The sequence below is a fragment of the Juglans regia genome, chromosome 5, assembly GCF_001411555.2.
Source record: "Juglans regia cultivar Chandler chromosome 5, Walnut 2.0, whole genome shotgun sequence".
Taxonomy (NCBI): domain Eukaryota; kingdom Viridiplantae; phylum Streptophyta; class Magnoliopsida; order Fagales; family Juglandaceae; genus Juglans; species Juglans regia.
This window is the reverse complement of record NC_049905.1, coordinates 21,152,222-21,167,292: the sequence shown is the minus strand read 5'-3', so window position 1 is coordinate 21,167,292 and position 15,071 is coordinate 21,152,222. Positions and strand designations below refer to the sequence as shown.

The following is a 15,071-nucleotide window of genomic DNA, read 5'->3' as shown; positions in this document are numbered from 1 at the left end:
TTTTTTTTCTTCCTTTTATATAACGGTATTTACGAAGGGCCACAAAATCATGTTAGTAAACAAACAGCTAAACATGCTATTTTGATTATAGGATTTGAACAAAAATAAGAAAAAAATTCTTGGTTGATAAAATCTTGCGAGGAACAGGTTGAAGAATTAGCGGATACATAAAAGAGGCTAAAAACTCTAATCTAAAGGAGAATGAATATTGTATCCCTTTAAACAATGTCCAACATATTTGTCATTTCTTGTTAGCTAAAGTATGCAATCCTGCTTTGCTTTCATGATACATTAATTTCTTTTCAAATTTTCTATATGTTTAATTTTATGGCGTTGATATATAGGAATAACTTTAGATTTTTAATCTAAATATATTAATGTCCATGTAACATAATTTATCTCAAATTGCAATTGAGCTCTATGAAATCTAGTGTTGCTATGCCTTCATCTGAGTTTGAATTTGCCTAATGTGATTCATTTGGATAGCACTCTCCCTCCAACCTTGGATCGTTATCTCCCAACAGCTAGTCCTCCAGTTCACCCTCCTTTCACAAGAAGACAGGGTAGATTATATGTATGTCAACACTTTATGGAGATTGAGAATGTCAAGGATCCCAATGAGCCCAAAGTCTCATGGGATTATTGTGGTAAGGTTTTGTTACATCATTCTAAAAAAATAAGGTACTTTATCCTTAAAGTACCATAGTCAGACATGTAAAGCCTTTAATACTAGTGGGGTTGGAAACGATAACTCCAAATAAAAAAGGACCGGAACTATGAAAATGGCAGTGGATGGTACAACTAGCACTCCCAGTGTTGGACTTGTCAAGTACAATGAACATAAAATACAGTTGGTAGTAGCTAAAATGATAAACGTGGATGAACTGCCGTTTAGATTTGTAGAAAAACATGGTTTTAAAGACTTTACGGCCGTAGTTGAGTTTAGATTTCCAATCTCCTCTCGCATTACTATTATGCTAGATTGTATGAAGATGTACATGTTAGAAAAAGAAAAGTTGAAGACCATGTTCATGGCATCCGTTTATAAGATTTGTATCACTATTGACATGTGGATATCAATTCAAAATCTTAACTATAGGTGCATAATAGCCCATTTTATTGATGATGATTGGATATTGCATAAGAGAATTTTAGATTTTAACAAAGTTCCTGATCATAAAGAGATAACAATAAAAAGAGATTGAGTCATCCGTACTTAGATGGGGCATAAAGAATATATTTATAATCACAGTCGACAATGCATCCTCTAATACTACGACAATCGATTATTTGAGGAAAATTGTCAAACTTAGGGACTGTATGGTATTAGACATGGTATTAGACAATGACCTTATGCATATAAGATGTTGTGTACATATTTTGAATCTCACTATCCAGGATGGATTGAAAGAAATTGATAAATTAATTGTGAACATTCAAAATGCAGTGAAATATGTGAAGTATTCCCCTGTAAGACTTAATAAGTTCAAGTCATGCGCAAAGAAACAACATATTTTGGGAGGTGGGCTTTTTTGTCTTGATGTTCCAACTATGTGGAACTTAACATATCTAATGTTGAGTGCGACTCTAAAATATTATGCATCGTTTGAGGTGCTGCCTCCAAGATGAAGATAATGAGTTTGACCCATATTTACGTGAGGCTGGATAAGGAATGCCAACTTTACATGATTGGAAAACCATCAAGATTTTTTTATAATTTTTGAAACTTTTTGAAGATAAGACTTTGCGGATCTCAGGCTCAATTTATGTAACTTCAATTTTTTTTCATTAAAGAAATATTTACAATCTATAACCATTTGAACAAATTTTCTATGAGTGAGTAATATGTTGAAAACCATGTCGGAAAAAATGTTGTTGAAACATGAGAAGTATTTGGGGGATTTTGAGAAATTGAACAAAATGTTGTTTATTGCATCTATACTTGATCCGCGCTTCAAATTGGAAGTTTTGTTTTACAAATATTCTTGGCTATGGGCGAGCGTTTGAACTTGTTACATGGTTAAGGAGGATGATTGAGCTGATATATAAGCAATATTTAAAATCCAATGTAAGTTCAAGTAGGGGCCAGTCAAGTGTTGGTGAGACCCAAAAAAATGCTTCTTATGGTGATGAGGATGATCTATTTAGTATGTATCACTAATATCAAGCATCAAAATGTGTGGTTGAGTCTAAATCAGAATCGGATAAGTATTTCATGAAAAGTGTTGAAGGATTGACACCTGATTTTGATATTTTAATATGGTGGAAGGTGAACTCAATTAGATATCCAATCCTTACCAATATAGCTATTCCCATATCTTTCTTATTTTTTGTTTTTTATTTTTTTTATAGCTATTCCCATATCTATTGTTGCTTATGAGTCAGCATTTAGTGTTGGAGGTTGTGTCTTAGATTCATTTCGTAGCTCATTGGCCCCTACAACAGTTGAAGCTCTTATCTGCACAAAAAACTGGTTGATGGCTCTCTCCATTAATTATGACTCCCAAGATGTAATGGAAGATGATGAAAGCTACAAGTTAGAAACCGGTTAGATTCATATTTGAAGAATATTTTTTTTTTATAGTCATTTCCATTAATTATATATTTAACATAATTTTTTATTTTTATTTTTTTATGTAGAGATAACTTTGGAGAACATTTTGAATAAGATCGATTGAAGATTACTTGAAGGTTACTTGCAGCTATGACATTGAAGGGCATGGGAGGAATCCTCTTTATATTTGGTAGCTCTTTTGGAGCCTATCTTCTGGTTGGCATTTCTACCTTGGTTTGAGGACGCTTGACTCAGGCTGCATCTTGGTGCCGTCTTTTTGGGTTAATCACAAGTGTTTATATAATATAAGTTATATAAAGTGGATACTCTCATGCATGCATGAAGTTTCCAACTTAGTACAAATTAATTATTTAAATTAATTTGTTCCATCTTTTTTTATATTTGATGCATGGATAGCTATTTTGTAGTAGTCCACAGTGATGAGATTGGGAATCTTTTGCTTATCCAAAGTTAAAAATATTGATTTCGTCGTTCATACTTTTCTTTTGAATAAGAGATCATATTATGTTGGACCATTAGTTTTCTCTTTTTATTTCACGAGGTATATTATTTATAATGGACTAGGAACCTTTGCTCTTGTGCTCGGGAGCAACTTTCTATGCAAAAGATGACCATTTTAAGGAATGTTTTGTGCATTAACCTCTTGCATTTGAGGTGAAAGGAGAACCATATTGCCCGATCCTAGCCAATTGTTAGAGGTCTATGCGAAAAGTGGAATACTACTCCATCTTACATTTGATTATCCTCACTCACATATGTTGACGTGATACATTTCAAGAGCCGCCTTTATAAATTATTTAAATGAAAATCACTAAAGATGTGCTACATAGTAGGCATGATAGAGGATGGCAAAATCTAGAATGAAGAAAAGTATTACTCACGCAAAAACAAACAAACTTTTTTTGACCAGAACTATTCATACTGCATAGAGCGGGTGTTGTCTTCCAAGTGCTGCTTTGCTATCAAGCAGTGGACCTTGAGGTACCAATACCACCTTATTTGAGGGAGGATAAAGAACAAACTGGAGAACTTTGATGACCTTTGTTACTTGGTGCTTCCAAAAGTAAAAATAAAGCTCCTTTTGGTCCTACCAATCAACAAGCAAATTAGTGTACGATCATAACCTCCTTTATAAAATCACAAAAGAGCATTGGAACGGACCATTTCAATTTTTTTATAAAGAATGGTAAAATTTTTCTAGTATATATATATATATAGCGATTATTTTTCACAAAAAAGGGTCAGGTTGAAATATCCATTTCTTCCGAAACTATTTTCAGGTCGAGTGATCGGCCAAACGGCCAAACAGAATACTCCACTTTCGGGTCAAGTAAAAAATGGTTGTTTTTGGGTCGGGTCAAGTCAAAGAATAACCCTAGAAAGAACCTATGTATAAATATAATAAACGTTCATTAAGCATGTGACAAGAGCATATTTGTTTTAACATAATGCCTTAAAAAAGTGGCATATATTCCTTCATTAAAAGAAGGAAAAGTCTTCTTGCAAGAGATTTCGCGCACCAAACTGCGTATTGATTTTAAATATAAGACATCCATTTAATGAAACAGTGTGAATTGAATACGAAAATTATTTTTGTGAGACAGAGAACCTTCTTCTTCTCTCAAAATCTTTTTTCTTTTATTTTTTTTCAATTAAAAAAAAAAACTATGTGAGCATTGGTACTCAGTTTGGTGCGCCAAACCGCTTATACCTAACAAGCCTCTTAAAAGGAATATGTAACGGCCACATGCTCAAAAATACATATCAATTTTTTTAATGGAAACTTCCATCTAACTAAGTTCAAGGCCTTATTTGTTGATGCACTTATCACTACTAAATGACAAACCTGATCATTTGAGTGGAGGTTAAGGTGTTGCATATAAAATCAGAGATAATGATTGTAAGAGATTATGCTTAGTGCATTCTTCCTGAAAATGTGCGGAAGTTGGGGCCCATTTGGCATATGATATGAATAATGCCATTTTCCGCACCCTTTTATTTTTTGTCATATCCATCCATATATATTTATATATTTCTCAGTCACTTTGTGACGTAAAAACCGAGTTTTTGCAAAAGGTAGCAACAAAAGTAATTATCAGTACATATTCTAGCCTAAGACCAATTAATATACTATTCTTAATCTTTAATTGATGTAAACAAAGCACACCATTGTTTATGCCAAGCTTTCCTGTTGGGATACAAAAGTGTCCCAACTCATTTCAACTTTTTTTTTATCTAATTATTACAATATTTTCAAATTCGTACACTAAATATAATAAAAGATTGGACTTTTTCAAATTTTAAAATAATAATAATATTAAAAAATAATATTCTAATAATATTTTATTCAATTTTTAACTTTCATCTCAACTCATCTCATCTTAACTTACTAGCCAAACCTCCAGCCCTTTCAAAGTGAACTCTATAAGATTATATTAACTTGATTTGGTCAAAGAAATATGAAACCGACTTTTTATAATTGTTTTCAATTTGTTGGTTTTTATTTTTAGTTATATATTAACTTGTTTGGAATGCTTATTCGGGATGATTCTCCTTCTTCACTATTTGTATTACCTTTTAATTCATTAAAATTATTATCTTTATTATTCATTATTGTTATTCAAAATGGCATAAAGGCATTGTGCATGATTAATAGCAATCCCAAATGCAGGGATAAATGGACATTATTAAATTTTTTTTTGAAAAATAGACATTATTAAATTCAAGAGGCATCATTCTTATAGATACGAATAATGACATACCAAATATCCCACACCATAATTCTCTAGTTCTAATCCCCCACGCTTAATAAAACCAAAGCTTGCCTTTAGGGTTGAGGTCTTTGAATTGTGACAATTGACAACTACTTGATTAGGATTAACCTGCGTGTGAGAACCCGGATTTTGCCAAGTCTCTGATTCTATTTTTATTTGGAGAATTATTTTTGTCCTTAGAAGAGAAGAGACTAAGTGTTGGAGGAAAAGCCTTAGAGAATATTGTATTTCTGGATCCTAAGAGTTCTAAAAATAGGGAATCCATAAGAGATGGGTGAAGGAAAGAGCCCAACAAAGTCCATGTGAATTTCGACAAACTAGGTTGAACTCAGGGCTTGGAAGCCCCAATGTGATTTCTAAATATGTAGGCGCCACATGGCACAAGAAGGGTCATTTAGTCTTTTTTAGAAAGAAACCTAGGGAAGAGGCAAGAAGTGACACTTGTCCAACATGCAAAAGGATTCTAGAAGAATGAGTGGAAGAATCAAAGAAAGAGGTAGAGAGTTTCGGCCAAGGGCTTACACACCCACTTGCATGGCCTATTCTCCTAAGAGTGACACTTGTCAGGCTTGAAAATGGACTTTTGGAGTCCCAATAAACATCTTGCTTGGAAAGAGAGAAAGACATGTTCTAGAAGAAGCTTTTTGGAGGAGCAAGAGAGAGAGGGAGCGACGGCAACTACATGGGGGAGACTCAAGGTCACCTTGGGAAGATAAAAAGTCACTTGAAGTGACCTAGGGTTTCGGCAAGGGCAAGACACACACACACACACCTTTTTGCCACATGGCAACCATGCACACTAGTAGGATTTCAAGAAAGATTAGGATTTTTGTGTTTTTATCTTTGAGCCACCAAGTGCATTGTATCTAGACAAGTGAAGATAGACAAAATTGGAAGGTGAGGCAAGAGAGGGTTTCGGTTTTTTAGAGCCTTGCGCCACCCCACACAAGACAACTTTTAGATTTCCCATGCAATCCCAACATGGGGGAAAGTTGAGAGTCTTTTGCCAAGTGTCAAGCATGCAAAAGCTCTTGAATTTTTCAAGAATGATAGAAAGCTTTATATAAGGGCATAGCCGAAAGTCATGGAGGTTTTTTTGCTCAAGTTCTCAACTTTCCTTCTAAGGGATTTTCGGCACTGACCATTTCTCTCCAAGTTTTTACACTTTCTCACCACTTTTTCACCAACCAAACACCAGTATTTCTCTCCACCATTTCGAAAATCACAAGGATTTCTCCTACACCATTCGAGAGGAAGGAAAGCACGATAAGGTAAGAATCATTCCATTGTTTCTTACACACACACACGGCCAAGAGGGAAAAACAACACCAAGTTTCGGATTTAGGGTTTTTCCCACATGTGCACACACTCTCACTTTAGAAACTAGGGTTTTTCTTCAGGAAGAGGAAGGACCCAAAAAATATCCTTTGTTTCAAGCTCTTGAACACAAAGTGTAGAGGGATTAAGGGCCATGGCCACCACTTAGAAGAAGGTTAGGGGCCTTAACCTCAAGAGTTTCAGACTCTAGGGTTTCTCATGGAAAATCATTTTTGAAAATCCTAGATGCACACACACGACCACTCTTATTTCGAGATTAGGATTTCTCTAGTGGTTTTCTAATATGTCTTGCATGCATTTTTCAGATTTTGCTAAGTTTATACTTCAGATTTTTGTAAGTAAACTTCCAACTTACTTTGGATAGCACTTGTATATATTTTGTGAACTTTTATTTGTCTTTCATTGGTTGAATCTTGTTATATTATGGTATGTATATTCAGTTTTGATATGAAGATGAGATGCCATGTTTTTGTGATGGTTTGTTGAAATCTATTTCAAAAATGCCATGATTAGGGTTTCGTTTTTGACATGTATATGTGCTATGCATGCTTGTTTTGATTTATGAACGTGTAAAAGCATGAGAATATGTGTTGTGATGATATAAATCCACGTTTGGAGGACTTGGATGTTTTGGCCAAGGCCATATCAAGGGAATCCAAATCTGTTTTGGGTTTGGATGAGTGTGATTCAAGTATGTTTACATGTATTCATCATATGATTGCATGTTCTAATGTTTTCAAGCCATTGCGAGGTGTACATTGTGAATTGGATCATATATGTTTCAGGTTGTACATATTTGCATGAGTATGGTAAAGTGTAACGTCATATGTTCATGTCACATGCATGTTAGTCTATCTTTTCAAAAGAAAAGAGTCAAAATTATGTTTTATCACGACTCTAAGTGCTATGACGGGGAAATGCCCTAATGGAACTCATTGTCCACTCTGGAGTGTTTAAAGTCGAGTGGAGACCCCTGAGTCAACGAAGTATAGTCAGTGGGCCTCAAATGGTTCCTTAAGGAAATGACACTGGAGCGAGGTTGCACCTAAAGCTAGTGGGTGTCGTACGGTGAAGGTGAAGTAAGTGAACTGCTGTAAAAGGAAAAGTTGACATTATGAAGTAGTCACTTCGATCAAGTGGATCGTTAGTTGATGCGGTAACTAACGGGGAATACACAGTGCTTAGGGGAGCCGTGAGGTATCCATTCATATGAATCATGAAATGATTAAGGCATTTGACCTCCATGTTATGTTATGTTATGATATGCTATGATATGTCATGATATGCTACAATTTGATATGATCACAATATGAAAATTTTATGAAATGACAAGAATTGCATGATGTGTTATGACAAGAACAAGTACTCAAGCTCAAATGATATGACCATGTGATAAGAAGTTCAAAAGATGAAAATATGTTTTATGAAAAGTCTATGTTGCATAAGTCAAAGTTTTTATGTCAAAGTTCATGTCCATGCATTTATTTATGGAGTGCTATTATTTGTGATTTACTTGTATATGCCTCTGATAGTCTGTTGTATATTGACTGTTTACTTGCTGAGATTTCTTGAAATCTCACTGTGGTAATTTTCACTACTATTCCCCACTCGAAATGGTAGAAGTTGTGACAAGGCTAGATGACGAAACTCAAGAGAACCAAGGTACCCTCGACCACCGAGGAGGTGCCCAAGACCACTGAGAGCTTAACATAGCCCTCTCTTTTGGATAGGATAAAGAATGTTGACCAGCTCATCTCCGAGACCATACAGTGTATAGAAGAGGCAAAGAGACTGGATAATAGAGATAAGTACCGCTTTTTGGAAAAGAGGAAGAAGCAGGACTAGAAAAAGAAAAAGGAAAGGAAAGAAGGGGACCTTGGAAAGTAGAAAAGACAATGAATTATAATTTTTGTGAAACAATATTTTGATAGTCCCTTTGTTTTGGGGAAGTGGTTTTTAAAACAATCATCTATTTGAAAAAATACAATTGGAAGTTTCAAACTTTGAAGATTTTACATTCGGTACCATGATTATTTATTGCCACCTTCCATAAGTAGTTAAAAGAATTATCCGCTACGAGTTATTGCATACTGCTAGATTATAGGTGCATTGCATCTTAACTGTCATGTACGAGGGGTATGTAACTTTAAGTTACATGTCCTGATGCTTCAGTCATTGTCTAATCTCAAGCGGGGTTTGAGGGCCTTCCTTGTAATAAACTTAAGAACTGCATTATTAGAATATAATATACCAATTTGTTTTTCAATTCCTTTCTGAATATAAGTAGGATCAGGAAGTGAGTCCTAATGTGATAGTTCAGTGCTGAAATAGTTCTTGTAGTCCTCAATTGACAATCAAATTTGACAATTATCAATAAAAATATATTTTTTCATATTTTTTGGGATTTTGTTTTTTATTTTTTATTTCTTGAATGAAAAGCCATTTTCATTTAAAAAAACTTAAAATTTGAAAAAATAAATAAAAAAATATATTGATAGTTGTCAAATATAATTGGCAAGTGAGGTGCTAAGCTAACTATTATTTTTCTTCAGTTATTTCGGTGTTAGGGGCCACAGACGCCTTTTGGGTTTTTTTTACGCTATTTTGAAGATATATCTAAAATCCATGGAAATTCTAAAAGGCAAACTTGTCTAGCATTTTTCCTCTCAATTAATAAGTGGTTACACATGACTCGTTAGTGGTGGTTCGAGGCGTGAATCTCTGAGTTACCTAGTGCCTGGAGTTGTATCATGCATTAACTTCAAATGCCCATTTTACTACACAAATGTGGTTGGGTGTATGTACGAGGTTCTTGCCACTCCAAAATGCAAAAGTCAATTTGGCATTGTGCAACCAGCTTATAGTGGCAACTATATCTTATTAATTTAAAACGAGCATTTGATCTAAAGAGGAAGGCCACAAGGATGGAAGCCTTCATGACGTTAAATTCTTTAAATAAAAACGTACCGTTTTCAGTAACATATGACATCAAATAACAACAACATCAACAACCATAACAAGAATCATCACCCTAAATTTAAAAGAATATGATACGGTGTCCGCAACATGTTTTTATAATTAGATCATGGCATAGTTAACAAATCGACAGTTGAAAAATGTTCATTTCTATTAGAACACGACTGAAAGCTCTCACAACTGCAAATAATGACCAAACGAAAATATTGCAAAACCGATATGACAGAATATTCGGCACTTTCAAAGGTTATAGCACAGAATTCTCATTGTAATACCTACATGTTTGATAATTGTTTTAAGGTAATCGCTCACTTGGTCTATAACAGCTCTACAATTTTCCGGGTCGATCAGTGGATGACAGGCTTAAGGGGATGAGCCCTCAGTTTTGATAAATCAAGACTAGAATCAAGCTCTTCATCCAGCTCCCCAACAATGCTTCTGCAAGAATCAAGGCACAGAGATTATGTTGTAGCATGTAGTAAGAAACATCAGCAAGAGTCCTCTCACTTCCCTACCCCGGGAGAGGGGAGTAATACATAAAAAAAAAAAGGTTAGAAATTACATGTTGTCGCCCCTTATTATGTACAAGCCCAGCACAAGTTGTTGAACACCTTCCTGTGAGTCAGAAGAAGCCAGAAGTCCAGTTATTTAGGTGGGGTGAAACCCCAATTTATATTTATTTTGTTCTACTCCGTGAACTACACATAACATTCCCAAATTCAGCATGCTATATAACTAATAAAAGAACCAACAAGTTACATCATTCAACACTCTTACCACCCCCATATCCTCCACAAGGGGAGGGCATAAGAGATGAGAAAAAGGGAAAAAAAGGTCTCACAAATAGATGCCGAAACACTCCCAGGAAAGTTAATAAATATGTTGGCTCTAAAATTCTTCTAGTCCAATCACTCATGCTCCTAAGAGTGAAAGCATCAGAGACGTGTCAAGTAGAAGATACAGACCTTCGTCGAGTAAACACGTTCATGAGATTCATCAAGGATAACATTCGTAGCCTGGTCAAAGCCTTTCAGTACTCCCTATATGGAAAACCAAAACTGTTAATACGATAATACCTCGTTGGTAATATCTAGCTGGTGCATTGAACTATTATTATGTCACATACCACTATGTTGCGTCCATCATTTGTGATGACTGATATAGTTTCTGCACAAAGACAAAATGACTTACGAATAATTTTTGTAACTCATTGCAAACCAAAGTTTCTCGATACTTAAAACTATTTGTTGCATAGTACTCTTTTAAAAATCTCTCTGTGACTTAAAATAAATTTCAAATCTAGTGTGATAACAAAATTTCAAACCAGATGTAAGAATTCCTAATCGGATTTATTTCTGTTTCTTTTATTTAGCTCATGTCTTCCAATCTAACGTATAGCCAATAATAGCAGATGAAGTATGTTCCACATAATCTAGTATCCTTTTTAGGAATCACCATTTGATTTAAATAAATTTTAACAGTAAATAATCTATTAAAGTGAAATTTACAGAGAGAAAAATATTAGCATTCTGCCTATTACTTCTTTTGTAATCAATATTGTGTGTGTGTGTATTTTCCTTAAGTTTTCACAAATAAATGTTCTACTCCCTAGAAATGCATAACTTTTGAAAATAAAAATTTATTGTTTGAAAAGCTTACACCTTAATGCACCTAGACTAATCCCTTTGTCAAAAAGTGATAAAACAGAAGGGGGGAAAAAAACCTTCCCTGTAGGTTAATATATATACGTATGTATGTATGAAACATAAAAGAAATGAAAAGGATTTGTCAAGTATTTGCATACGATCTACAAGAGTTTCAAGTCCAAGGCCACTTGACATATTTGAGCTCCCAAAAAGGATATATCAGAGACCTGTATGCAGGACTGGTTATTTTCTGCAAAAACAAAAAACAAAAAAATCGGACATGAGCACTTTAGGGGCAGTTAAGATAAAACGAAGAAAATAAGATATACGAGATATATGATAGACATTATATAAATATTTCTCTATTTATAATATTTTTAGGGGGACAGGGGAGAGTTGGGGATAGATTTAAAGGATATGATATTATAAATTGGTAAAAGAATATTTTTTATTGGCACCAAGTGTCCAAGAACAAAAGTGCTGACTAATCCCAAAGGTATATAGGCCATCGGCAAGGAGTTTCGCACAAGTGCACCTCAGGTAAATCAAGGGAAAATTCCAGAGTCCGATGTCCCCTAGAAATTGTTTGCACCCAAGAAGATTTGAACCTTAGACCCAGAGAGAGCCTAAGACCAAGACCAAGGCCCTTACCACTTGAGCTAACCTCTAGGGGTTATCAAATTGGTAAAAGAAATAAATATTTAGGATGTGATCAATCAATTCAAGCTATAAATCATAACTGGAATGGAGGATTAATTAGAAATTGTTAATTATTCTGAAGCACTTACCTGGCTTATACTGCAACATAAAGAGAGTAGAGGGAGAGAAAGGAGAGGGATAATTCCTATAAGATATGGCATAAAGAGATTACATTTAGCCAACTAAATTATCAGCTCTTGATGCAAACCAAAGCAAGCAAGAAAATCAACCTAGTTTAAGAAAAGCAACAAAACATAACAATAATCATTGACGCTTCCACTAGTATCGGTCACTTACAGATATCGTTAGAGCACAATGGAGTCTCTAAGTATTTTTTTAATTAATAAGAATTTTATTATCACGAATAGGCATGACCCAAGTACATAGGAAGTATACAAAGGATATACCTACTACACTCTAGAAAACAGGAAAACTAAAACAGAAACAGATTCAGTACATTCTCATCATTCCTTACAAAGGTCTTAGCCCACAAACTCAAAGTACAATGGAGTCTCTAAGTTGCCATGGGATGTCAATTGGAGAAAATAAAACGTCAATTCATATAGAATTTGACATTTAAAGACCCACAAATGCAAAGGCCTGACTAGAGGCGATTGTATATCGATATCAAATACCAAATTTTCTCTCACCTTCAAAATCAGGAGTAAGTAGGCCAACAGATCAAGACTTTGGGAAAATACTGATTGCAGTAAGATTTACGGCTTATTATTTAAGATTTCTTTCCCACCATAGGTAATACAAGCTTCACTTTCATACTTTTATCAATCAACCCATGTATAGCCAACTGGAGCACGCCATGTATGAGTTGAGATCTAGATGAAAGAACTTCCATTACGGGGAACATGGCAATAATCTATAATTCAAAACTACATGTGAAGAAGAACAAAGCAATAGATTTTGCAAAGGGATTTAGTCATTGTCTAAATTTTTTTTTATAGGTAAGTAAGAACTTTTATTGATAGCAATAAGCATAGCCCATGTACATGAGTCGTATACAAAAGAAACACCTAAGCATGATTAACAATTGACACAAGAAAGTTATAGATACTCAATCCATTGAGATCTATTACAATTGACCATTAGAGTAAACTATCAAAAAATAAAGTTCTAAGCTCATCCATGGTCCGTTGGCGATCTTCAAAACTTCGATTGTTTCTCTCCCTCCAAAGACACAACTGAAGATAAATGGGAACCTTCTTCCAAATAGCTGCAATATGTGGATTGCCCCTAGCCACCGTCTAATTACACACCGGTAGGTGTATACTGACAAGAAGATGGACTCACAGAAACCTTTCCTTAACCTTCATTGGCTTGAATAAGTGATTGACAACACTAGTTTTAGCTATATAAAAACCTCTGATAACTAGATCTCAAACAGCTAATGAAGTTTGCTACAACCCAGAAATGTAGCAGCTCATTTTATTTCTTCTATAAGAAAGGGAGACAGTTTTATTAATACAAATGAAATAGGTGAATGTAGCAGCTCTTTTATAATGAAACTTCAGACTCCTTCATTTTTTTTTTTATAAGTAAGATAGAATTTTATTCAACGAATGTAATAGGCAAAGCCCTTGCACACAGGACGTATACATAGGCAAAGCCCATGTACACAGGCTCCTTAATTTGAGGACAATGTTTCAATGCCAACCTTTTTTACCTCTCTCTCTCTCTCTCTCTCTCTCTCTCAACAAGCTACAAAATAAATAAATTCAGAACCCAATGAATTTATGCAACACTGTGAGGACTCGACATCTATAATATTCAATCACTGATAAAAAAAAGATATCTTGAATATTTAATCAAAGATAAACACTAGATTATTACCATCTAATTAATTTCTCTTACACACAAATAATACATCATCATCATCATCATCATCAAATAGTAATCTTTAAGTTTGGGAAAGGAGTACGAAACTAAGAAGGCTAGACTACAGAATCCAACGAGAGAAACAACACGAGAGAGAGAGAGAGAGAGAGAGCGAAGAAGTAGCCTACTAGTAGTTTCTGCTAGAGAAGAACTACTGCAAGTGCCTAATTGCTAGAGAGAACGAACTGTATTTTTTCTGATAACTACTAATAGTCAGTATATTACAGTCTTCTTTTCGTTGCATCATCAGCCTATTGACCAGGAGCAGTAGGCCAGGTTGGGGAATGTTTACGGTCAAATACTCTATCAGTCAGGTGGCAAATGATTTACCAATTATTTTGAGTTGTTCACAAAAGACTCAAGGCCACCCAAGTCCAAACTCAGAAGTCTGCTCAAACTTTCCTCATCTTATGCCCGCACCCTCGTGATACTGCCCACAATCCCTTAACTCACCGTAACGATCAAATGGTTAACACCCGAAACCTAAGGAACCCGAAAGCCCCCATCAGAAAATAAGCCCACCATCACTCGAATCCAAAATACCACCTAAACCAGTACCTTTTCAAACACCCCACAAACGAAACCAAACCTAAAAACATAACTCCCGTTCAAACGCGCGCATGGGGGCACACTTACAGTTACAGTTACAGTTACAGAGCCAAGAGGCCGCTAATAGACCATATATGATGGAGTGAAATGTCGAGTGAAAAGAGGGAAACAACAGATTAAAAAATCCTCACCTTGGTATAATCGGCTAGAAACAGCCGAAACTCGTAGGTGAACGAAGAAAGAAGGCCGGGAAGATGAAGCGGGACGGTGGCGGGAAGAAGAGAAGTAAGAGTTGAAATTTGCCCACTACTTGTCAAAAAAGGAGAAGTAAGAAAGGGGGAATAGAGAAATGAGGAAGAATCAGCACGAAAGCGAGAGGAAACTATGGGATGCCCTTGCTCGTTGGAGTCTTGGGCCCAGCGAACAGTGTAACTTTTACCAAAGCCCATTGTATCACCGTTAGTTTCATCCTTCGTTTTTTCTTTCAATTTTTATTTATTAATTTTTTTTCCTGTACTGCATCAATCGATAAAAAAATTTCATAAAAATAAATTATGATTTATATAATTTGTTAGAATTATTTATAATAAAAATAATTTTAAAATCTAACGTACTATAAATGAA

General features: G+C 34.9%; 1 protein-coding gene across 2 annotated transcripts; it reads right to left on the bottom strand.

The window, feature by feature from the left end:
* Nucleotides 1–9,738: 9,738 nt before the first annotated feature.
* LOC109013751 (sm-like protein LSM8) lies at nt 9,739–14,806 on the bottom strand. Of its 2 annotated transcripts, XM_018995955.2 has the most exons (7): nt 14,639–14,806; nt 12,098–12,153; nt 11,468–11,559; nt 10,790–10,830; nt 10,629–10,703; nt 10,226–10,278; nt 9,739–10,101 (listed from the first exon to the last, which is right to left on the bottom strand). In XM_018995955.2, the coding sequence occupies exons 3-7, from the start codon at nt 11,502–11,504 to the stop codon at nt 10,011–10,013; spliced, it is 297 nt and encodes a 98-aa protein (XP_018851500.1). In that variant the 5' UTR covers nt 11,505–11,559; nt 12,098–12,153; nt 14,639–14,806; the 3' UTR covers nt 9,739–10,010. The 2 variants fall into 2 exon arrangements, with proteins under 2 accessions (XP_018851500.1, XP_018851498.1); XM_018995953.2 differs by lacking the exon at nt 12,098–12,153 and having other exon boundaries at nt 14,639–14,805.
* Between the last annotated feature and the right edge of the window lie 265 nt (nt 14,807–15,071).